The 23,808-nt window shown below is 44.9% G+C and overlaps 2 protein-coding genes across 3 annotated transcripts; one reads left to right on the top strand and one right to left on the bottom strand.

The window, feature by feature from the left end:
• The first annotated feature begins 13,093 nt into the window (after window positions 1-13,093).
• LOC127334223 (7-deoxyloganetin glucosyltransferase) lies at window positions 13,094-15,008 on the top strand. Its single transcript, XM_051360641.2, has 2 exons — window positions 13,094-13,667; window positions 13,889-15,008. Exons 1-2 carry the CDS (start codon window positions 13,142-13,144, stop codon window positions 14,824-14,826), a joined length of 1,464 nt encoding a protein of 487 aa, XP_051216601.1. The 5' UTR covers window positions 13,094-13,141; the 3' UTR covers window positions 14,827-15,008.
• Window positions 15,009-19,645: 4,637 nt separating this feature from the next.
• On the bottom strand, window positions 19,646-23,330 carry LOC127334224 (uncharacterized). 2 transcript variants are annotated; one of them, XM_051360643.2, is made up of 4 exons: window positions 23,179-23,330; window positions 20,571-20,674; window positions 20,351-20,472; window positions 19,646-20,122 (listed from the first exon to the last, which is right to left on the bottom strand). In XM_051360643.2, the coding sequence occupies exons 2-4, from the start codon at window positions 20,647-20,649 to the stop codon at window positions 19,898-19,900; spliced, it is 426 nt and encodes a 141-aa protein (XP_051216603.1). In that variant the 5' UTR covers window positions 20,650-20,674; window positions 23,179-23,330; the 3' UTR covers window positions 19,646-19,897. The 2 variants fall into 2 exon arrangements, with proteins under 2 accessions (XP_051216603.1, XP_051216602.1); XM_051360642.2 differs by having other exon boundaries at window positions 20,571-20,668; window positions 23,179-23,325.
• Between the last annotated feature and the right edge of the window lie 478 nt (window positions 23,331-23,808).

The raw sequence follows: 23,808 nt of genomic DNA, 5'->3' as shown, positions 1-23,808 counted from the left end.
TAAAGTTTTGAGAGGTGTTTGTTGTTGTCAACGAATGGTAGCGGGTACTCTAACCCCCTTGCCAGACAAACCTTCAAAGAGCGGCTCCCATATTATTTTCATTTTATGTGGCACTCCTTCCAACCTTTCTTTCACAAACCATGGCTAACCGAATCCTCGGGTGCCTGCCAACAATCTCATACCATGAAGGAGTGCCTTTTTATTTTAGTTTTATTATGATGATGACACTCCCCCCAACCTTTGCTTACACAAGCCATGGCTAACCGAATCCTTCGGGTGTCGTCCATCAATCACATACCATGGAGGAGTGTCTAATTAGGTTAATTAGTTTGGGACTGGGAATCCCATTGCCAGCTCTTTTTGCAAAATTATTGGATAAGCGGATGAAGCCACTAGTCCATTGGTGAAAGTTGCCCAACAAGATTGAAAGATAAAACACCACATACTTCCTCATGAGCTATAAAACATTGACACAAATAAGAGATACTAAATTTTGAATTGTTTAAAGGTAGCACATGAAGTATTTACTTGGATTGGCAGAAAATACCATGCAGTAGGTAGATATGGTGGACACAAATGGCATAGGTTTGGGTTCAGGTTTGGATGCACGAGAAGTATTCCCTCTCAGTACAGGTCTTTGGCTAGCAAGGTTAAATAGCAAGCATAAGAGTTGAGGGAAACAAATATATATACATGTGATAGAAACAATCATGCATCTTACTTGTAAGTACAAACAGTTTTAACTTCAGAATACTAAGCTAAGAACTGATAAGAAAGATAATAACATCTTCTACATGTATTTCCTCTATTCTTCTTAAACTCAAAGTGTTGTTGCTATTGACCAATGCTAAGTTTGCCAAAACCAAATAGATTTACTCAATGCTCCCAAAGTGGTACCAATACTAAAATCAAGATCAATCATATAGTAGAAATTGCAAACTAAAATAAGGTGTGCAATATGTAAATGATAAGACTTCTCATTAATATTTCATAACGATAACTCACACCAAGGGATACATAGACAAACTAAAGGAGAGATACTTCCAAACTGCAACCCATCTTATATGATAACTTCCCTACTCATGATATGACGCTACTTGACAGTAAAAAGTAAAAGGTAGTGATGATGTGATACCGCGGCACTCCCCCAAGCTTGGAACAAACCAAGGGGATGCCAATACCGATGATGAATTACTCCTTCGGTGATGGTGGTGATAAATTCCTGACAAGCTTCTCAACAAGCTCCTGAAGCTCATCAATCTTGTACGTGAGGTTGCGAATCATCTCCGAATTGTGCTCGACGCGGTTAAGAAGTATGTCTGACGGCGAGTCCCAATTCTTGGAGTTATTTCCCCACTCTTCACCCTCAGGCTTCGTCCTTCCTGCAGTGTTAGAACGATCTATATCCCAATTGCTAGGCAATGCCGCCCTGGGAATCCTTTCAATTTGATTATTGAAAATTAGATTGCGAAAGGGATGGTGAGTGCCTGATAAAGATGTCTTCGGAGCTAGGTAATGACGTGGAACCCATCCTCCGGTGCGAATTCTTGCGCTTTTGTTTGCACTAAAAGGGTTGTCCACCACCTTGATGCTTGCGACGGTAGCACGCGGGTGTGCGCGCGAGTCTTCCTCCACCTCTTCTTCATCCTCCTCCTTGACGCTCTTGTCCTCCTCTTTCCACTCAAGATCTTGATTATCTTCATCCGGAAGCTCCTTGCCCTTGTTCTTGGAGACCATGGTGCTTCTAGACTGAAAATAGATCCTGGCAGAAACAGCTCGAAACAAAACACGTCGAGAAAACGATATACGGACCTCCAGGGGTCCGGGGGATTATATAGCAAAAATTTCCACGACCAAAGGAAAGTACCAGATCGAACTAGAGTCGGAAAGGGGTGACGAGGCGGCCAGACCATAGGTTGGCGCGGGCCCAGGCCAGGCCGCGCCGGCCTATGGTGGCACACCCTCGTGCGTCTTTTCCACTCCGTTTCGATCTCGTAATTTTTCATATTTTCCAAAAACAGCAAAAATATTGTTCAGAAAGTAAATTGCGAACTTTTCATTACCAAGATCAAGTTACCTATTCAAAGTCGAGTTCTGGCGGACTGTCAATTTGTCCTTTGATGAAAGCCTCCGGTGTTTCCACTTGAATAATATCAACATCAACATTATAAGAATCACCCGAGATATAATGCTTGAGTCTTTGTCCATTCACCACTTGCGTAGCATTGACTTGGAGAGAGCTAATTTTAATTGCTCCTGAACGATACACCTCCTCAACAACATATGGTCCTTCCCATTTCGAGAGTAATTTCCCTGCAAAGAATCTGAGACGAGACCGATACAATAGGACTTTATCCCCAATATTAAATTCTCTTTTGATAATCCTTCTATCATGCCATTTTTTAACTTTCTCTTTAAAGAGTTTAGCATTTTCATAGGCCTCACTTCTCCATTCATCTAGAGAACTCAATTGCAGCAACCTCTTATTACCGGCAAGTTTAGGATCTTTATTTAATTCTCTAACAACCCAATAAGCTTTGTGCTCTAGTTCTAAAGGTAAATGACAAGCTTTCCCATAAACCATTTTATAAGGTGACATTCCCATGGGATTTTTATAAGCAGTTCTATAAGCCCATAGTGCATCCTTCAATTTACTAGCCCAATTCTTTCTAGTTTTATTAACAGTCTTTTGCAAGATAGATTTAATTTCTCTATTTGATAATTCTACTTGCCCACTAGTTTGAGGATGATAAGCGGAAGCAATTCTATGATTAATACCATATTTAGCAAGAGTTTTTCTAAAACCACCATGAATAAAATGAGAACCTCCATCAGTCATAATATATCTAGGAACTCCAAATCTAGGAAAAATAATATCTAAGAGCATTCTTAAAGAGGTCTCACCATCAGCACTTTTTGTAGGTATGGCTTCCACCCATTTAGTAACATAATCAACAGCAACAAGTATATGAGTGTTACCTTCTGAAGACGGAAAAGGTCCCATGAAGTCAAATCCCCAACAATCAAATGGTTCAATAACAAGAGTATAATTCATAGGCATTTCATTACGTCTGGAGATATTACCAACCCTTTGGCATTCATCACAAGATAAAATAAACTTTCTCGCATCCTTGAAGAGAGTTGGCCAATAAAAACCTGATTGTAGAACCTTTTGCGCGGTTCTTTCTCCGGCGTGATGTCCTCCATAAGCACTACCATGACATTTACTCAATATCTCTTGTTGTTCATATTCGGGAACACACCTTCGCAGAATGCCGTCCACTCCTTCTTTATATAAGTGTGGGTCATCCCAGAAATAATGCCTCAAGTCATAAAAGAATTTCCTCCTTTGCTGAGCTGAAAAGGTTGGAGGCAAGTACTTGGAAACAATAAAGTTAGCATAATCAGCATACCAAGGACTGTCTCGCGAGCTCACCTTTATTACCGCCAATTGTTCATTTGGAAAACTATCATTAACAGGAACAGGATCATAAGCAATATTTTCCAATCTAGACAAATTATCAGCAACAGGATTATCAGCACCTTTCCTATCTACAATATGTAAATCAAATTCTTGCAAAAGAAGTACCCATCTAATAAGCCTCGGCTTAGCATCTTTTTTTGTCATAAGGTATCTAATTGCAGCATGATCAGTATGAATCGTAACTTTTGAATCAACAATATAAGATCTAAATTTATCACAAGCAAAGACTACAGCTAATAATTCTTTTTCAGTTGTAGCATAATTTCTTTGAGCAGCATCAAGAGTTTTACTAGCATAATGAATAACATTCAGTTTTTTATCTACTCGCTGTCCAAGAATAGCGCCTACAGCAAAATCACTAGCATCACACATAATTTCAAAAGGCAAATTCCAATCAGGAGGTTCAACTACAGGAGCAGTTGTTAAGGCTTTCTTTAGAGTTTCAAAAGCTTCCTTACAATCATCATCAAAAACAAAAGGTACGTCTTTTTGAAGAAGATTAGTAAGAGGCTTTGAAATCTTGGAGAAATCTTTAATAAATCTCCTATAAAACCCAGCATGACCAAGAACACTACGAATACCTTTAACATCCCTCGGATAGGGCATCTTCTCAATTGCTTCAACTTTAGCTCTATCAACTTCAATACCTCTCTCGGAAATTTTATGTCCCAATACAATTCCTTCATTAACCATAAAGTGGCATTTCTCCCAATTAAGAACAAGGTTAGTTTCTTCACATCTCTGCAAAACTTTATCAAGGTTTCGCAAGCAACTATCAAAAGAATTCCCATAGACGGAAAAATCATCCTTGAATACTTCCACAATACTCTCACAAAAGCCATGAAAAATAGCAGACATGCATCTTTGAAAAGTAGCAGGAGCATTACATAAACCAAAAGGCATACGCCTATAAGCATAAGTTCCATAGGGACAAGTAAAAGTGGTTTTCTCTTGATCTTTAGTTTTAACAGCAATTTGTGAAAACCCAGAATAACCATCAAGAAAACAAAAATGAGTATTTTTAGACAATCTTTCTAGCATTTGATCAATAAATGGTAAAGGGTAATGATCTTTCTTAGTAACTTTATTAACTTTTCGAAAATCAATGCACATTCTATACCCTACAACTACTCTTTGAGGGATGAGCTCATCATTATCATTAGGCACAACAGTCATTCCTCCTTTCTTGGGAATGCAATGCACAGGACTAACCCATCTACTATCAGCAATAGGATATATAATACCAGCTTCAAGAAGTTTTAATACCTCATTCCTTACCACCTCCTTCATCTTCGGAATTAGACGACGCTGATGTTCAACAACAGGCTTTGCATCATCTTCCATATTAATAGCATGTTGGCAAATAGAAGGAGAAATCCCCTTCAAATCATCAAGAGTGTAGCCAATAGCTCCTCGGTGTTTCTTCAATATTTCCAATAACCTTTCTTCCTCAATCTCTGAAAGCTTAGAACTAATAATATCAGGATATATTTTCTTATCATCAATATGAGCATATTTAAGATTATCAGGCAAATGCTTTAAATCAAAAACAGGATCTTCCTTCGGTGGCGGTGTTGTACCCAAATCTTCCACCGGTAAATCATGCTTGAGAATAGGTTGGCGAAGAAAAATTTCCTCAAGCTCATCTCTTTCTTTCCGAAAAACTTCACTCTCGCTATTCTCCAAATGTTGCTGCAAAGGATTATTAGGAACAAGAACAATAGATGCACACTGCTCCATTTTAAAATCATCACTAGGCAAATCAGCTTTATAAGGAGTTTTGGTAAATTTAGAGAAGTTAAACTCATAAGATTCACCAGCAAATTTAGTCAAAATTTTGTCTTTCTTGCAATCTATAATAGCTCCACAAGTATTTAGAAATGGTCTACCAAAAATGATAGGACAGTAATCACTAGCAGCAGAACCAAGTACCAAAAAGTCAGCAGGATATTTAATCTTACCACATAGAACTTCCACATCTCGAACAATACCAATTGGAGAAATAGTTTCTCTATTAGCCAGCTGAATAACCACATCAATATCTTCAAGTTCACAAGAATCAATTTCGTGCATAATCTCCGTGTAAAGCTCATAAGGAATAGCACTAACACTTGCACCAATATCACATAAACCATAATAGCAATGATCACCAATTCTAACAGATAGCATAGGAACACTAACTTGTTTGGGTTTATTAGGATGTGAAACAATATTAGAAGCATCTTCACAGAAAATAATATGACCATCCTCCACATTTTCAGTCACAAGATCTTTAACTATTGCAACAGCAGGTTCAACTTTTATTTGTTCTTCAGGTTCTACAGGTTTCTTTTCACTTTTATGAACCGCACTATTTATAACAGAGTACTCCTTCATTTTAGCAGGGAAAGGAGTTTTTTCAATATAAGCTTCAGGAATAACATGATCAGCAGTTTCAACTACAACGCATTTATTAATAGATGAATCAATTTTATCTTTATACGGTTCATGATACTTATCAAAATTCTTCTTAGGCAATTCATAATGAGAGGCAAAAGCTTTATAAAGATTTGCAGCAACTTGAGAATCAAGACCATATGTAGCACTCATATTACGAAATTTATCAAATTATCCATAAAAGCTTCAATGCATTTATAATCATAAATTATACCTGATTCTCTATCCTTGTCGTTCTCCCAACCTTCAGTATTTTCTTGGATCCGATCAAGAAGGTCCCTTTTAAACTCTTCTTTGTTGCGTGTAAATGATCCAGAACAAGAAGTATCCAAAGAAGGTCTTGTCTTGAAAAGAAAGTCTTGCATAGAAATTATCAATAATAACATTACTAGGAAGCTCATGAATGGGGCATTTGAGCATTAAAGACTTCAATCTCCCCCAAGCTTGGGCAATACTTTCTCCATCATGAGGCCAGAAATTATATATGCGGTTACGATCTTTGTGAATTTCACTTGGAGGATAGAATTTGGAATAAAATAAAGGCACAATGTCCTCCCAATCAAGAGAATCACCATTCTTCAGCAATTTATACCAATGCGCCGCTTTACCAGACATCGATATAGAGAATAGTTTCTTTCTAACTTCATTCATAGCAATACCTGCACATTTGAATAACCCGCATAATTCATGCAAAAACAGTAAATGATCACCAGGATGGACAGTTCCATCCCCTTCATAGCGGTTATCCATAACACGTTCAATAATTTTCATAGGTATTTTATATGGTATCACTTCCTCACCTGGCGCCTCATCCACTACCGTTGCAGTAGTAGTAGATTTCCCAAATAGAAATTGAAGAGAAGATCTCTCCATAATGACTTATAGCAGCAGGCAGAAATAAAATCAGCACAAACAGTAAAGGTTTTCCTTACCAATTCCACTTACCAATAGCGCTTCACTCCCCGGCAACGGCGCCAGAAAATAGTCTTGATGACCCACAACTATAGGGGTGTATCGTAGTATCTTCGATAAGTAAGAATGTCGATCCCAACGAGGAGCAGAAGGTGTTGACAAGCAGTTTCGATGAAGGATTCACTGTAAATGCTCACAGACAAGTATTCAGGGGGTTTTGATGTAACAGATGAATAAAGTACAAGTAAGTAAAATGCGAGAGAAATAATTGCAGCGAGTGGCCCAATCCTTTTTAGCACAAAGGACAAGCCGGTTTGTTTACTTATAATGACCAAACGTTCTCGAGGACACACGGGATTTTAGTCTAGTGCTTTCGCTACATACAGCTGATTAATCTTCATTGTTTTGATAAGTGTTGTGTGGGTGAACCTATGCTAATGTACCGCCCTTCCTAGGACTAATACATACTTGTGATTATACCCCTTGCAAGCATCCGCAACTACAAGAAAGTAATTAAGATAAATCTAACCACAGCCTTAAACTCTGAGATCCTGCGATCCCTCCTGCATCGATATACCAACGGGGGCTCAGGTTTCTGTCACTCCGGCAACCCCGCAATTGGCAAACGAGTACAAGATGTATTCCCCTAGGCCCATAAATGGTGAAGTATCGTGTAGTCGACATTCACACGACACCACTAGAAGAATGACACCACAACTTAAATATCATAACATTGAATATTACTCAACCATAATTCACTACTAACATTTAGACTTCACCCATGTCCTCAAGAACTAAACGAACTACTCACGAGACATCATATGGAACATGATCAGAGGTGATATGATAATGAATAACAATCTGAACATAAACCTTGGTTCAACGGTTTCACTCAATAGCATCAATAACAAGTAGAAATCAACACCGGGAGAGTTTCCCCTATCAAACAATCAAGATCAAACCCAAATTGCTACAGCGGTGACGAGGTGCTGCGGTGGAGATGGCGGTGATGATGATGAAGATGATGGTGATAGCGGTGGAGATGATGTCCAGCTCGATGACGGTGACGATGGCGTCGATTTCCCCCTCCGGGAGGGAATTTCCCCGGCGGATTCCTGCCCGCCGGAGAGCTCTTTTCTCTCTGGTGTTCTCCGCCCCGCAGAGGCGGCTGTGGCTCTTCGCGACGTACCCTCTGGAGCTTAGGTTTTCGGGACGAAGGGTTTCGCGAAGAAAAGGAGGCGAAAGGGGCTGTGGGGCCCCCACACCACAAGGTGGCGTGGCCAGGCCATGGGCCGCGCCAGCCTGTGGTCTGGCCCCACCTTGGGCCTTCTCAGCTCCCCCTTCTGGCTTCCTTCGTCGTCTGGAAAAATAGGATTTTTGGTATAATTTCCTTCCACAGTTGATCTTCCGAAATATTGCGTTCTGACGGTGCTTTTTCCAGCAGAATCCTGGCTCCGGTGCTCGATCCTCCAATAATGATGAAACATGCAAAATAGATGAAATAACATAAGTATTGTGTCCAAATATGAAATATATCAATGAATAGCAGCAAATTATGATACAAAATAGTGATGCAAATTGGACGTATCAAAGTCCCGCAGAATGGGGAAGATTTCCGACTGAGAGTTGGAAAGGAGAAAGATATGAAGTCGGAGTTCTTCAAGTTTCCCCATGTTACCGAAGTTAGCGGAAGCTTTAAAAGTTTTAGCCAGGCGGAAACAAGAGGTGAATCTCGGAGAACTCTGGGGGCTACTGTTGTGGGTATACTTCATGGGTGTACCATCGACAGTGCCTAGATCCGGCAAGCCCGGGTGGCCCATAGACGGTGATGTGGCATGTGGCCCATCGGGCGGCCCAGTTGCTGTTGATCATGAAGGATGAAGTCCAGCCCAGGATCAATAAGCCAGATCCGAGCCGACTGTCGTAGGAACCCGGATCCGTGGAGGCCCCTGAGGAACCCGGATCCAGTGCGACGTATATGGAAGGCAGATCCTTGACGTACACGGCAAGACATTGTACCGTAGTTAGGAAATCTGTAATCCGGCTAGGACTCTCCATGTAAACCCTAGATCCGTGCGCCTTTATAAGCCGGATCCGGCCCGGGAGCCCTAGAGGCACAACCACAACTCATTGTAACAACGCGAAAGCACCCAGATAATTCCAGACAAGCAGCAGTAGGCCCTGTCCTCGTACAGGTGTTCCGAAGCTGGATAAATCGCGTACCACCGTCCCGTGTGCTCTCCGCCCTATGGCCCCTACTTCTTCTTCCCCTCGTGAGGATCCCTCCTCCGAGGTACCGTCGAATAGGCAACGACATTAAGGATGAGCTTCCTCAACGAATACAACAACGAAGCTGAATACGAGATCTCGTTTCATGGCATGCATATGGCCAAACCTTGCAGGGTAACTCACCTCAAATTTTCGGAGGCTCGAATCTTGTGGCTCAACAAGTGATGAACCACCTGTATGATGTCAATAGCGACAACATGGCCACATATCGCGATGCATACAATGCACTGGAAGCAACCTTTGATGGATGCAAGGTTTCTCACATTAGTCGAGGAAGTAATGAAGAAGCCAAAAATATCGCAAACATTGGGTCCTAATGTTTCCAGATACATCCGAAGTCTTCTCAGAGGAAATCAGCGAGCGCTCCATCAAGGTTAAGAAACCAGTTGACAACGTTGAGTTGCAAATTCGCACGGGGCCCAAGCCAGAACCAGGCTCGGGGGCTGCTCCAAGCCCAAAATCATCCTTCGATGAGGACGAAGATCTCGAAGAAGTCATGATGGTTGAAACCACATGGATGCAACCGTACCTAGCGTACATGCTAAACAAAGAACTCCGAGAGGACCTAATTGAAGCGTGGAGGATCGCTTGTCGTTCAAAAGATTTCATAGTGGTAAATGGCGAAGTCTACAAGAGAAGCATATCGGGTGTTCTCCTGTGGTGTGTGACACCCGACGAAGGAAATACAATACTCAAGGATGTTCACCAAGGTATCTGTGGGCACCATGCAGTTCGCTTAATGGGAACTCGACATGGTAGGTAAACTACACAAATCATAGCCGGGCGGACACATCTATATGCTAGTAGCAGTCAAAAAATTTACCAAGTCGATTGATGCAGCGCAAGTCTCCACTCAAGACGCCACAGCTGCGGTCAACTTCATCAATTTGATCGTCTTCGCTTTGGAGTACCCAAAAACATCATCATGGATAATTGCTTCAATTTCACATCAAAAGAGTTCGGCAGGTTACTGCAAAGAGTTAGGCATACAATTAAACTTCGCATGAGTTGCACACCTGCAAACCATTGGACAGGTGGAAAAAGCTAACAGGCTTATATAATGGCTTCAAGAAAAGGCGATTGGCACCATTCGAAAGAGCAGCGGCCCGAGGAAAAAGATGATGGGCGGCCCAAGGGGAGACTGAAAAAGCATAGTAACAACGCATCCTTTTACACCGCCGGTCGGTAAAGGAGATCCGCTCGATGTTATAGACGGTTCCCGCGGAGTCCATCAGGAGCACTACGTGGTGCGAGGGAAGTGAACCACCTAACTATTTACCGCATGTTGCGGGAATCAAGGAAGTTACCGCATGCCGTTCCGCCAGGTGCTTCTATTCTCGTGCGGTCGTGCAGTCAAATCAACCCTCGTGGACGTCGCAGGCTGTGCTATGAGCCCATGTCCTTAAATCAAATTCTTTTCAAACAAACTCCAGCACGCCATCATGGTCGGCACTGATGTCATGAATGTGAAAGGAAAAAAATTCGAATTAATAAAATATCTAGTTAATGAAAGGAAACTTGAATCGATAAAATCATCGTATAAAGATGTTTGAGCCTATGGTTAGCTATTCGCGCACACTATAGACAGGAAAATTTCATCTAAAAAGTAAGTGTACCAAGGTAATCATTCTACATCAATTTCATCCGAGTCAAATAAAAACTCGGATGCATAAAGAATTTTGACCCTATGTTCGGCTACAAGTACCCAAACATAGCCTCGGGGGTACTCCTACCGGGAGCGCTGTTCGCGCACCTGAAGGAAAGAAAATTCAGAGAAGTATTCGACAAAGATAGAAGGGGATAAACCTTCGAGTCTATTATCGGTGGTAAACACCAGAATATAGACTAGTCATTTACTCCCATTTGGAGCATTGATTGAGCACCGGACGAGAAGATAAACTTCGGTTAAAACAAGAACCCGACAACTTTAACTAGTGCATAAGCTAAACAAAGCAGCCGATATAAAGTTCATATTCTCAGGCCACGTCCACCGGATAAAATATCTGAATGCCATGCTTATAAGCACGAATGTAAGACCTTAGGATTCGTCCTATGCGGCATGGCACTCGCACAAGATGTACTCTACTAGACAATTTCCATATCCGTGATATGATGCAAAATCCCGACGGACATGTTGGGTACCCAGAATAAATTATCTGGAATTCAGAACTCGATAAGACCTCCGCGGCTCAAGCTAGATTATGCCATCATACCGGATTCAAGTCCGGGGACTCGAGTTTAAAGTAGTTTCACGATGTTTTATTTCCAAGAGCAATTAACTGGTTCTTGATCCGTCAAAAGCGCTCGTTTATGAAAATCCCAATGATAAAATACAATTCAATATTAATACATAAAGTACTTAAAATTTTGGGTTCACCTTGCAAAGGAACGAGTCATGATCTGGAGATTCGACTCAAGTCTGCGACTCGAATAGAATCTCGGGGGCTACTGACATCGGTATGCCTTATTGGGCATGCGACTTGTGTAACCTGGTACGTATTCATGAAGAATCCTACGTAGCTAAAAGTTTGGAAGCATCAGGAGCCTAGGAACCAAAGCGTGTCGAATAAGAAAAGACCCATCAAAGGAGCGAAAATAAACATATCCTTGTATGAAATACTTGTAAACGGACCCGAACTGGATTCCGAGACCTAGCCTTCTATATAATGGCTAGGAGGAGCCAACATGAGGGGATTCTCGAATCATTGTTGTAACCCTAGATTTATTCTAGTATTACATCGACTTTGCCTCAATCTTGTCTGACCAGACGACGAAACCAGTAGCACACCTCTTTCCCCAAAATTCTAAGTCCATATCCATGGACATTACCGAGGTTAACCCTTGTCACCTAGGGAATCGTAATCTCCCCACTATTATTGACGTCGGATGAGATCTCATCGTCGAACAAAGATTCGAAGATCACTTATTGTAAATGATGTTATCTCCATTGTGACAGAGGCCAAGAAGACAAATATCAAAACTCTAACCTAATCTAGGAAAACACTACTTTTAGAAAAAAAAAACCCTCCTCATATAGATCAGGTTCCCCACCCCTCCCGATACCAGCGAGACGGGCCGGGGGAAGGGAAACCGATCTATAGAGAATACGGAGGTAGAGACGGTGCTATGGTTTCAGGAGGCGACGACATGGAGGAGAAAGAAAACGATACATTGATGTGCATGGTACAATATTTGCGGATTGTGCTTAATCAACCATGCTTTTGCTTAATCAACCACGCTTTGTATATTGTTTTCCTAGTTTTTCTTGAAAACTAGATAATTTTATTTTATTCGGCTTTATAAAATTACAGAAACACGAGAACCAACCTGAGGTTGGGTGGTTAGGAGGGTGGTTGTACCCCCAGCCCACCAGAGTTCAAACCCCAGGTTTGACATCTGTGTGTCTCATAAAGGCGGAATATTCTTTCAGTGGGAGGCGACGTTCCCGTCGATAGCGAGGCGCCTGTGGTGACTTCGTCAATTTCAAGATCCAATCCGCCGGCTCGGTCTTTCGGAGGTGCTCATAGGGGTAGGGTGTGCGTGTGTGCGTTCATAGGGGTGAGTGTATGCGCGTGTATGTGAGCGCCTGCGTTTGTACTGTGTTTCAAAAAAAAAAAAAAATTACAGAAACACTGTCTTTGACAAGTGGTCGAAAAAAAAAATGCAGAAACACTGTCTTTGACAAGTGGTCGAAAAAAAATGTCCACAAAAGTTTTGTCGTAAGTGGCTAAGAGTTCCCGCGAAGAATCTTCTGGAATCCAAAAACATCAGAGTACGAGGAGACTTTAACGCCTCCATTATAAGGAAACTGAAATACAGTAGAATATATAAAGCCAACGACAGCAGCCGGGCGGCAACCTGTCAGCCTCTACTGAACTGAAAATAGTACGCCTGCATCTACAGGCCAGCAAGCGCGCGCCGTATTATATAGTAGTGCCAAATGCTTCAGGTTCGGACCTCATTCGACACAGGTGCACACGGCCACACCCAAAACATAGTGAGAACTTAGAACAGAGATCCATGGGGTCGCTGCCGCCGGCCAAGAGGCCGCACGCCGTGATGATCCCGTACCCGGCGCAGGGGCACGTCACGCCGATGCTGCAGCTGGCCAAGCTGCTCCACGCCAGGGGCTTCCACGTGACCTTCGTCAACAACGAGTTCAACCACCGCCGCCTGCTGCGCTCGCAGGGCGCGGACACGCTCCACGGCGTGCCCGGGTTCCGGTTCGCCACTTTCGCCGACGGCCTCCCGCCGTCCAATCCGGACGCCACGCAGGACATCCCTGCGCTCTGCTACGCCATCATGAATACCTTCCTCCCCAGGTTCAGGGAGCTCGTCGCGAAGCTCGACGAGGAGGCCGAGACCTCCAGTGGCGCGCTGCCGCCGGTCACCTGCGCGGTGGCCGATAGCCTTATGACCTTCGCCCTCCGAGCCGCGCGGGAGCTCGACCTCCGCTGCGCCACGCTCTGGACCGGCAGCGCCTGTGGATTCATGACCTACCACCACTATAAGGATCTGCGCGACCGTGGGATCTTCCCTCTCAAAGGTATGTATGTATGTCTGCACGTACATATATACAAAATCTTCTGTTGTTTGGATCAGAACAAATTAAATTGGTTAATTACATATATACGTATTTTGCAAGTTGGATGATGTTAGATGTTCATACTACTTGCTGTGTGCCTGTAGTAGTAGCCTAGAACTACATACGTAATTGGAGGTAACATGGTTAACTGAGATGCGTTATCGCTGACTTGCCGACTGCAGACGAGGCGCAGTTGAGCAATGGATACTTGGACGACACGACCATCGACTGGATACCAGCGTTGCCCAAGGACATGCGGCTGCGCGACATGCCGAGCTTCGTGCGAACCACAGACCCCGACGACGTCATGTTCAACTTCTTCGTCCACGAGTTGGCCGCCATGTCGCAGGCGTCGGGGGTGATCATCAACACCTTCGACGAGCTCGACGCGCCGCTGCTCGACGCCATGTCCAAGCTCCTGCCGCCTATCTACACCGCGGGGCCGCTCTACCTAACTGCGCGCAACAACGTGCCTGAGAAGAGCCCAGCCGCCGCCCTTGGCTCCAGCCTGTGGAAGGAGCAGGACGGCCTGCTCGAGTGGCTCGACCGCCACCCTCCCCGCTCGGTGGTGTACGTCAACTTCGGGAGCATTACGGTGATGTCGAACGAGCAGCTGCTGGAGTTCGCGTGGGGCCTGGCCAACACCGGCTACGCCTTCCTGTGGAACGTGCGGCCCGACCTCGTCAAGGGCGACACGGCCGCGATCCCTCCGGAGTTCTCGGCGGAGACGGAGGGGCGGAGCATGCTGTCGACGTGGTGCCCGCAGGCCAACGTGCTGGAGCACGAGGCCGTGGGAGCGTTCCTCACGCACTCCGGGTGGAACTCGTCGCTGGAGAGCATCAGCTCCGGCGTGCCGATGGTGTGCTGGCCATTCTTCGCGGACCAGCAGACCAACTGCCGGTACAAGTGCACGGAGTGGGGCGTCGGAATGGAGATCGCGGACGACGTGAAAAGGGCCGAGGTGGAGGCCATGATACGGGAGGTCATGGAGGGGGAGAAGGGAGGGGAGATGCGGCGCCGCGTGACGGAGCTCCGGGACAGCGCAGTGGCCTCAGCGCGGCGTGATGGACGGTCCATGCGCAATGTTGATAGGCTCATCAACGAGGTGCTGCTGGCTTGAATCTGTTTACGGGCTGCACCGTTGGCTTTTGGGTAATGCCAAGATTCGGCTACAAGGTGGTTGTGGCATATTTGTTTTGAGGGATGGTTGTAGCATATTTGCAAGAATGACTTTGTATCTTTTTTTTTAACTTAACTTTGTATCTTTTTAAGTCAACTAGTATTTGGATGTTGCTGCTTTTATATGTGGTGCATCTCATATGAGTTGCATCAAGTTTCTGATAATTTGAAATATATAACTCGAGGAAAACTCATGTAAGTTCTATCAAGATCCAGATACCAAATCTATTAAGATATTGTGAACTTCACTAGTACAAAGCGATCCTATGGAAACGGGTTAAAACCATTTCCAACAATTGAGATAGGATTTATCAACTCTGTGTACAGAGAAAACTTCCTCCCGGGTCGCTCTCGACTCCGGCGGCGACTATAACCCTAGCCCAATAAATCGCCCGTCCCCCTTTCCCCTCCCTCGCCGGTGTTGGTGGTCCGTGTTGAGCCTTGCCTGCGTGGTTCGCAGCGGCAGCGAGGAACTGCATGTGCGAAGAGTTGTGGGATGTAGGGAGCAACGCATTCGCAGCGGTCAAGCGTGGCCATGGTGGGGTCTTTGAGGGCAGCGGTGCTTCGGCTGACAGATCATGTTTCGATAATTCGTAGTACAGTACGATATGGCGCCATGCCCATATACCAGCCGAACGATACAAGCGGAGATTCGCCCTCATAATTTTTGCAAAATGACCCCTCCACTTTTTCTAATTCGGGAGTAGTCCTAGGAGATGCCTGTATAAAACACCCAAATCGGGATAAAATCCTAACAATCTTCCCCCAAATCCTGCTGCCCGCCTCCCTCCTTGTCGGCACCGGCTAGAACCTCCTCGTCACCCACTGAATCTTCGTCGCCACCCTCGCGCTGGGCCAGCACAGCGCCGCACGCCGTCGTGCTCCGCGCCCACTGACAACGGTAACAAGATATGGCCACCACAGCCTGACGCGGTGGCTGTCACGGTGGTGGTGTCGTTCGGCACCGGACGCTATTACTTATGAATTTCGAAAGATTTTTTAATGTGGATAAATGTTACTTATACAGGGATCTATGGATACACACTGTAATTTGTGAAGAACTTAAGATGAGAACACATGATCCACATTAGAACTGGTGAAGAACTTTATAAACAACAGGGACTTCCTGATATGAATCTGGTAAAACCGAGCGTCCTTTTCACAAATATGAATCACCAATCTTGATGCACTGGACAGTATCACATATGGTCATGTACTCCTGGTGCCGTATGGTCATGAGAATATGCGCGTCCGGTAGGAAGGGAGTTGGACGCAAGGCGGGCAGCACAGCCACAGACGGGTGTCTCTGACCACCTCTATTTCTTGGGTTGAAGTAGAGCCCTGGCCCTTGCTAGCCCGTCGCCATCCACCTTCCGATCTGGAATCGCATGCAACCATCATTGTTGTTGTTGTTCGACGTAGGAGGTAGCGCGGCCGGCGGTCAGGAGTCTCCGGTCACCACGACATCGGCTCGGGGCAGTGCTCGCGACCCTTTCAAGCCCATCATCTCATCCACCCCTATATCTAATCTAGTGATGCTAGCAGTTGTGGTGTCTTCAAGTCACCGTTAGATGTCCCTCATCGGAACCTTGGTTCTGTCATGCATGCCGACCGCTCGAGAGCCTTCTGGCCGTAGTGTATGGGTGATACACATAGGGATAGTGTATATTGTTATTTGAATTGGTATTGCATTATTTTTACTTAATTAGATGTTTATGGGATATTTTTAAAAAGTCCATTGTTTGAGTATTTAATTCTTGAAAGGCAGAAAACCTCCTATTTTGTATTTACGTTTGAGGAACCTCTAGGGACTCAATCAAATCAAGGAAAATTACCACATAAGTTTTTCATAAGAGAGAAGACCACTAGCAGAAGAAGTCAACTGGAAGGGCCACGAGGCCTAAGATAGGCCCCATGTAGCAGAATGATACCCCTGCGCGCCATGGGGGACCATTTGGCCATCGTGCATCGCCTCGCCTCCGAGTTTTATGGGGAGCTCTATATCGCAGGAAAAGCTACGCCATAACTTTTTTTCAGATTTATAGAGGTGGCAGTGGAGGCGAAAGTCTTCTCGTTCTTTGGGAGAGGGCAGAGCATGCTGCTCCGAGGCCTCTGACCTGGGGAAATTGAAGCCATCTTCATCACCAACTCCTCCTTGATGTATGAGGAGTCTCTCCATCAGCATCTCCATCATCCCCAACATCAGCACTGACCCTATCTCGAAGATCCACTCCACCCTCCTCATAGTTTGTGATAGGTCAGAACCGTAAGTAAGTTTTTAATGATGTGTGCATGCTTGTGCTCGGTAGCTTGTTGTTATTTGGTGGAAACGTTATATTTTTAGATTTGTTGTATACCGTATGCGACTGATCATTGTCATGTTTCACCCCTGTGAGTAGTTACCCATTTTCCTGAGGGCATAGGATGGATTGGCATGATTTCTATATAGTATGCCATGAGTATTTTGTCAAGTTTTGTACTTTGATATGGTTCTATGATGGTAACATATTAACGTAACTGTGTGTTCTTTCATCTATATGTGCTTATAGGCAGTGGCGAATCTAGCCCATTTTGTTAGGGTGGGGCAGGCCTAACTGAGCTGGGCTTTTTAATTTTTTTTTCTCATTTTCTATAGAAGATATATGGGCTGGGCCAAATCTTAGGGTGGGGCCGCCCCACCCTTCCACCCTGCTGGCTCCGCCCTGCTTATAGGGCTACACCTTAGTGTAATGAAAAGGAGTATGGATGGCATGAGATGATAGAAACCTTGTCGAAATCTTAAGAGTTGCATTAGAGAGGTTTATATGACTAGGGATCTTAGAACTTACGGTAATGGTTGAATATTTATGTCTTAATGAATTCCTAGTTGGTTCATGCAAATGGCTTAGGGACCAATGATTGCATGTGTGCTTGTTCATGATTGTGGTTGCGCCTATTTTAGGCTCCATCCGATGAGAATAAAACTTGACAACATATTTACCATGCTTTTCTAGAAATCCGTATGCAATGAAGTCCGTGTCGCCCTTAGGAACACTTGCCTCATATAAGAACACATCCAAACTTATTCTCTTGAATAGAGGATTGAAATTTCTTTGAAAAGAGCATTTAAGTTACCTGTAATTACTTAACTTGTCTTTTACTTTCCAGCAAATTATAATCCAAGAAACCCTTGCCTAGTTCCTAGGTCACGGCCATGCCGTATTTGAACTCCCCTTCTTGAAGGCATCTTTGCGGCTTCGACCGGTCCTCCTTTGTGATCCAACTGAAACCCCATAATCCTCGAATTGGGCAGTGGCGTCTCTCTAGCGTTGTGTTCTCCTTGAAGACGCCGCTATGGAGCTCACGGCGCGGCTCTGCGGACACTGCGTGGCATCACTCTCTGCTCAGATTTTCTTCAATGTGAATGAAAATATAATCACAAACGAAACTAAATTAAATAATTCTAATACTTACTAGGCTATTACTGAACGTTAGAAAATGCGTGATTACAAGAAGCCTCTCTCAAACACTCTTTCTCTCCGGAAATGATTTGGATGCAGAAATTTTTGCACGTGGTGATATTTGTTTGACAACCAAACCATTTTGGTACGGCATAACCAAAATAGGCTAAATGTTTGCCGTGGACTTCCGACTTGGCAACACAAAAACATAACGAGGATATATAAGCACATTAATAACTTGTAAAGTTGAACGGGAGAGTGTTCTAGCAGCACAAATATCACGTGCTTCCTCCGCCCCAAAAAAATGTGGTAGATCCATTTAAATTTAGATGTATCTAAACACGATATTTAGACAAGTCTGTGACATCCTTTTGGAGACAGATGGAGTGCACAATTCTCTGTTTCCTGCTTCAATGACTTGCTGCAGCAACCATGCTGCCACGCGTGTTTGAACCAAACTTTGGTCACTTCGAATTCTCTTACCGCTGAATCGGGAACTCAAGAAATTAATAAGAGTTTATCCACTTTCCACTGCATTGTTTTCCAGTGTAAATGTAATTTGACTTAGTTAATAGGTTTTCATGTTTCAGGCCGCTGGACACACTGTTCCTGAGTACAATTATAAGCCCAAAGAAACGCTGGCGTTTTAACCGGCTGGCTGTCTGGAGAAAAGATCAAAATTGATCCGGATGCAGCATACTAAATCATCAATTTCTAGACATGTACTCCGTATCTTCTTTTTGCTAACATTTCTTTTTCAGTATTCCTTTTTGAGTTTTTTGGTGCCAAACCCAATAAAGAACCGAAGGCTCTGATATCAACTTATTCTCACGAGTTGAGCGCTGCAAACGAACCATCTTAACAGAATCCTTTTTCTGGACCAAAAAATGCAACAGAAACAGATGGAATGGGTCAAACCTAGAGGCGTACACTCTACCAGAAAGCGTTAAAACAAACGAGGATGCATCTCATGAAGTACTTGAACACCGTCAGCATGTCAAACTTCTTGGTCCCAAAGCGCGCTTCTGTAGATCAATAGCCCCTATCTCACCCAGGGTCAGCAGAGCGGCATGTGAGCACACACAACCAACCAACAAACAAAAAAACACCAGGAAGGGAGACTAGCTCAAACAAGCGAGCTGAAGTCAGAATGGTGAAAGCTGGAACAATGCCCCGCGTGCATCAAGCAAGATTGTGGCAGGTGAACATGTTTTCATGGCAAGCTGCAGTCACTAGAGTGTTGGCGTTCAGCGCCATGTGGTGAATTTAAAATCAGTAGGCAAACTTGGAGAAGAGATCCACAGGAGGTTACGCTAATGATTTCAGAGAAAAGTAGCGCATAAACTACGCATTACAGATTGTCGGACTAAAATCCACACAGGAAAGTGCAGAACAGGTACTTAAAATGGCATCAGAAACATGCTGGAGTTACTTATTGCAATCATCCTAATCCTGAAACATCTTCCTTGGAACAAATTCATTGACCGAAGGTATCCAAGTCTGAGCAAAACATCAGTTATACCCAGGAACCTATCAGCGACATGTTACTGCAAACCCACGCAAAGATCGTTACTATAGTTGCTCCATATCAGCTTCAGTGGCGTAGGCAGGGTGGAGAGTGTGACCAGCTACAGGTTCGACATGAATCCATTTCCTGCCAGTCAGCTTATTCCTCTCGAACCGCACATGGCCTTCTTTCAGAGAGAAGAGAGTGTGATCCTTCCCCATGCCAACATAGTTTCCAGGATGGAAGCGGGTTCCTCTTTGGCGTACGATGATGTTTCCTGGTTCCACTTTCTGAAAAAAAGAGACAAGTGTAAGTGTCGGAGAGCAGTATGACAAATTTTCCCTTTTGTTCTATACTAAGGAGATGAGGACACGTGAGTGCCAATATATGAGAAGATACCAAAAAAGATCAAAACTCTTAGCTATTTTCACGAGATTTTGGAGGTTATTCATGCAATCTCGTTCAAGGTATCGTCAAGAAGAAACATTAAAACCGTAAGGAGCATCTTAAGATGGTACCTCTCCCCCAAATTTCTTAACACCCAAATATTTGGGGTTAGAGTCGCGGCCATTTTTTGTTGATCCAGCAGTCTTTTTCGTGGCCCAACGCCTAAACACCAAGCTCAGTCCTCCAGATGCCTCTGGAATCAAGTACATACAAGAAATTAAGTCCACTTGTGCAGAAAAACGAGAAGATCCAAGTTTGAAATTTCGATATCGCAAACTGCAAAATCATCACCTGTTGTGCTAGTGTACACCGGAACATTTGAGATCAGTTCTTTGACATTTACTCTCCTGAAAACTGATGAGAGAGCCATCTTGCTTGCCCAAATTTACCTGTAACTAAAAGAATTCTCTCAAATATAGATAATACTGTACTATGGGGAAAAAAAACTGGGCTTATGCATCATGTCCTTTTCAGCTTTCCATGCTGAATAGATTTTACGTTAGGTTGCTCTACTTTTACTAAGCCAAAGAGTCAACCTTACAAATGCCCACAAGCCCTCCAATAACCTCAGTTGTGCGTTGTGGTATGCTAGCTAGTCCTTTGGAGCTTTCCTGTTAACTTTTCCTCATTTGTGTGGGAAATTTGATTTCACAGAGAACTAGATGCGGCATGAAAGTACAAAGGAGATGAACAAAAAAAAAGAAGAGAACATTATGTGTTTATCTTCAGTATGAACAATTTCTGTTTTTGTTTTTATACAGATTTAAGTCCCAAAATTTATGTGTTATACATATATCTGCACAAAACTGGATCAGAAACACTGAAATCATAGTTTTATTTTAACAGAAGAAGAAGAATTTCCTTAATGGTGATAAATACAAGTAACAAGTTGCAGATCCACTGCAAATATAACACTTTTGAAAGATAAAAGCCCCCGAAGGGCCTGGAAAAGGTAGAGGGTACGATTTTACAATAAGGCCCTGAGCGGAACCCAAATAAGTACACACATGTCCTTGTAAACTATGAATCGCACCCCAGAAGAAATGACGTCGGTCCAGGAAACGTGATCGAGTCCGAGCTCTGCCACCATGCCACCAGATGCGGCTGCCGGCTAGTCCTGACGCTGCCGGGGGCGAAACCACTTGGGGCGCCGGAGGCAGCAGAATCCACCACATCGGAGCTGAGGAAGATTCTCACTCAGAGGACGAACGACCTTGAGAAAACCAAACTCAAGTGCAGCTGGACCAAGCTTGTGGTCTAAGGCCGCCGCTTGGGATTTGCTGCAGAAGCAGTTTAAAGGGAATCGGAGACCCCCCGATACGGAGCCGCAAAGCCCAGACCTGACCTAGTTCTTCCATCGCCACGACGGCAAAAACCAGACGAATCCTCTGCTTTTGCTTGACAGCTCCATCTACAGCATCTGCTCCAAACGCAGAAGAGAGTGCAGCTCCATGTCGATTCCCCTCTCGCCTCCACGGCCGGCCGGGGGAATCAGCACAGCACAGCGCTTGTTGCCGCCTCGCCCCTCCCCCTCGCCGACACAGCCGGCCAGGAGGAGCAGGGCAGCCTCCAACAGCTGCATCAGAAGAAGGCTCCTAAAGGACCCTTTATTTGCGGAGATCCCGGCCATGGGCGAGTTCGCCGCCTGTTCCGACTGCTGGAGCACGACGTCGCCGCCGCTCAACCACCGGAAGCGCCAGGTCCGGGTCAAAGACTCAGATGCCCTACTCCAAACTACCGGCAGAGGGCCAAAAAACCTAGATCTACAGCTAGGAGCTACTCCGGCGCCTCCCATGCGCCATCTCTGACCGGCAAAGCCGCCGGAGAAGGCTCGGGGTCGGCCCAGTCTCTCTTGGTCAACGCTCAGAAAGGGGGGGGGGGGGGGGGGGGGGGGGAGGGGAGGCGGTGATGTGCAGTGGGGAAGAAAGGGATTGGGAGCAAATATAACACATGGTATCCAAGATATCTAAACCAGAAGCAGAATGAAGCATCAAAACTGATGAAATGTACATCGTAGTTGGATGCAGCATCAGGGACTAGTCAGAAAACTGCTTTCAATCAAGCAACTGTGGGGAGCTCTCCGGCTTGCCTGGACCACCAACTAATGTATTTCATGATTGAGACTTGATCAAAACAACAAGACCTAAATCTGTTATTTTGTTATTAAGTCAACAGATCAAATCGCGTTGCAGAAAAGAACAGAGGTCATTCTGTTTTACTGAAAATTAAATTTCTGATTTTCCACTCGTTTCATGAACACTTGTCAATGAACCCAATATTACTGCGCATTTCGATGGTAGATATAACCGAGGATTTATGGTACACAACCCCCACTAGTCATACAGCAGGTATCATGGGCATTTTATTAGCACGATACATTTAGATGTGAGCAAGAGCAAACTTTGATTAACAGAATACGAGCCTATCTCAGTTACTGGAGCAACACTAGGAAGTCCAGATACCCAAAAGCAAGACTGCTGATGCAATGAGAAATGACGTTATGGTATGATACCACAACGAAGAAGAAGATATGAAGGCTTCTCCCAGGTGCAACCAATCGGTAAAACAGTCATGGCGCAGCAAAAGATAGGAGTTTCACCCAGGCATTTCACCGAACATGTGGTGTTCAGAGCAGGTCCAATGTCCCCGCGCAGCCACCTTCGAGCGAAAGAAACATCCCAGCACGCCCAAAGGATGATGCACTAGGAGCAACATGTGTATATATGATGTAATGCATCAAGATTTCCTACCGAACCGCCGTTCTTGGATCGAATCGGGAACAGCCAAAGATGCACTCGCCCTTGGGTCCCAGCATCCCAGGTGCGACGGCAAGCGAAAAAAAGGAATATCACAGAGGGGGGAGGGGGGAGAGAGAGACTAGCAGAGGAGGAGAAGTCACCTCTCAGAACCGGCACCGCCACCGCGGACGCTGCACGCCGCGCAGCCGCCGCCGCCGCGCAGCAGTGATCTAGAAAAAGGAAGGAGACGGGGTTGGGAGGGGAGCTCGCCGTTTGGTGCTTATGGGCCAGGATCAGCCGGCCGGCCCAAAACCTGTATAAGCATGGTGGCGCCGAAAAGCGGCCCAGTTAAAGCTCCGATAAACGGCTTCCTCAATTTTAGTGGCAGCAGCAGGCAGAGTCCACCGAATAGCGCACAAAGTGTTTCTCGATTTTTGTTTGGAAAACGCTCTCCTTCCCCCGGGGGATCGCGCGAACCGATCGTCCGCCTCGCTGGCACCGGCTGTCACTAGGCCTAGAGAATCTGGAGAGATCGGGATGGTTGGGGGCCCACCACGTGCATAGTCTTTATCTTCTCTCTGCCCACAAAGGCTGCCGTCTTCGACACCCATTGTAGTGACCGCAGCGCCTCTTCTCCCTCTTCGCCCGATCCTCCGCCATAACTGCCTCCTGGCCATGGGCTACCTTTCACTGCGCCCGTTGTCTGCTACCGCACAGCCACCACGAGGCCGAGCTCCTCTGGCCGCCATAACTAGCTACGGTCGGCCTCGGCGGCGATGCTACCGAAGGCG

Source organism: Lolium perenne, chromosome 2, assembly GCF_019359855.2.
Source record: "Lolium perenne isolate Kyuss_39 chromosome 2, Kyuss_2.0, whole genome shotgun sequence".
Taxonomy (NCBI): domain Eukaryota; kingdom Viridiplantae; phylum Streptophyta; class Magnoliopsida; order Poales; family Poaceae; genus Lolium; species Lolium perenne.
Note: the sequence above shows the minus strand (reverse complement) of the source record. Positions and strands in the feature narration are given on the sequence as shown.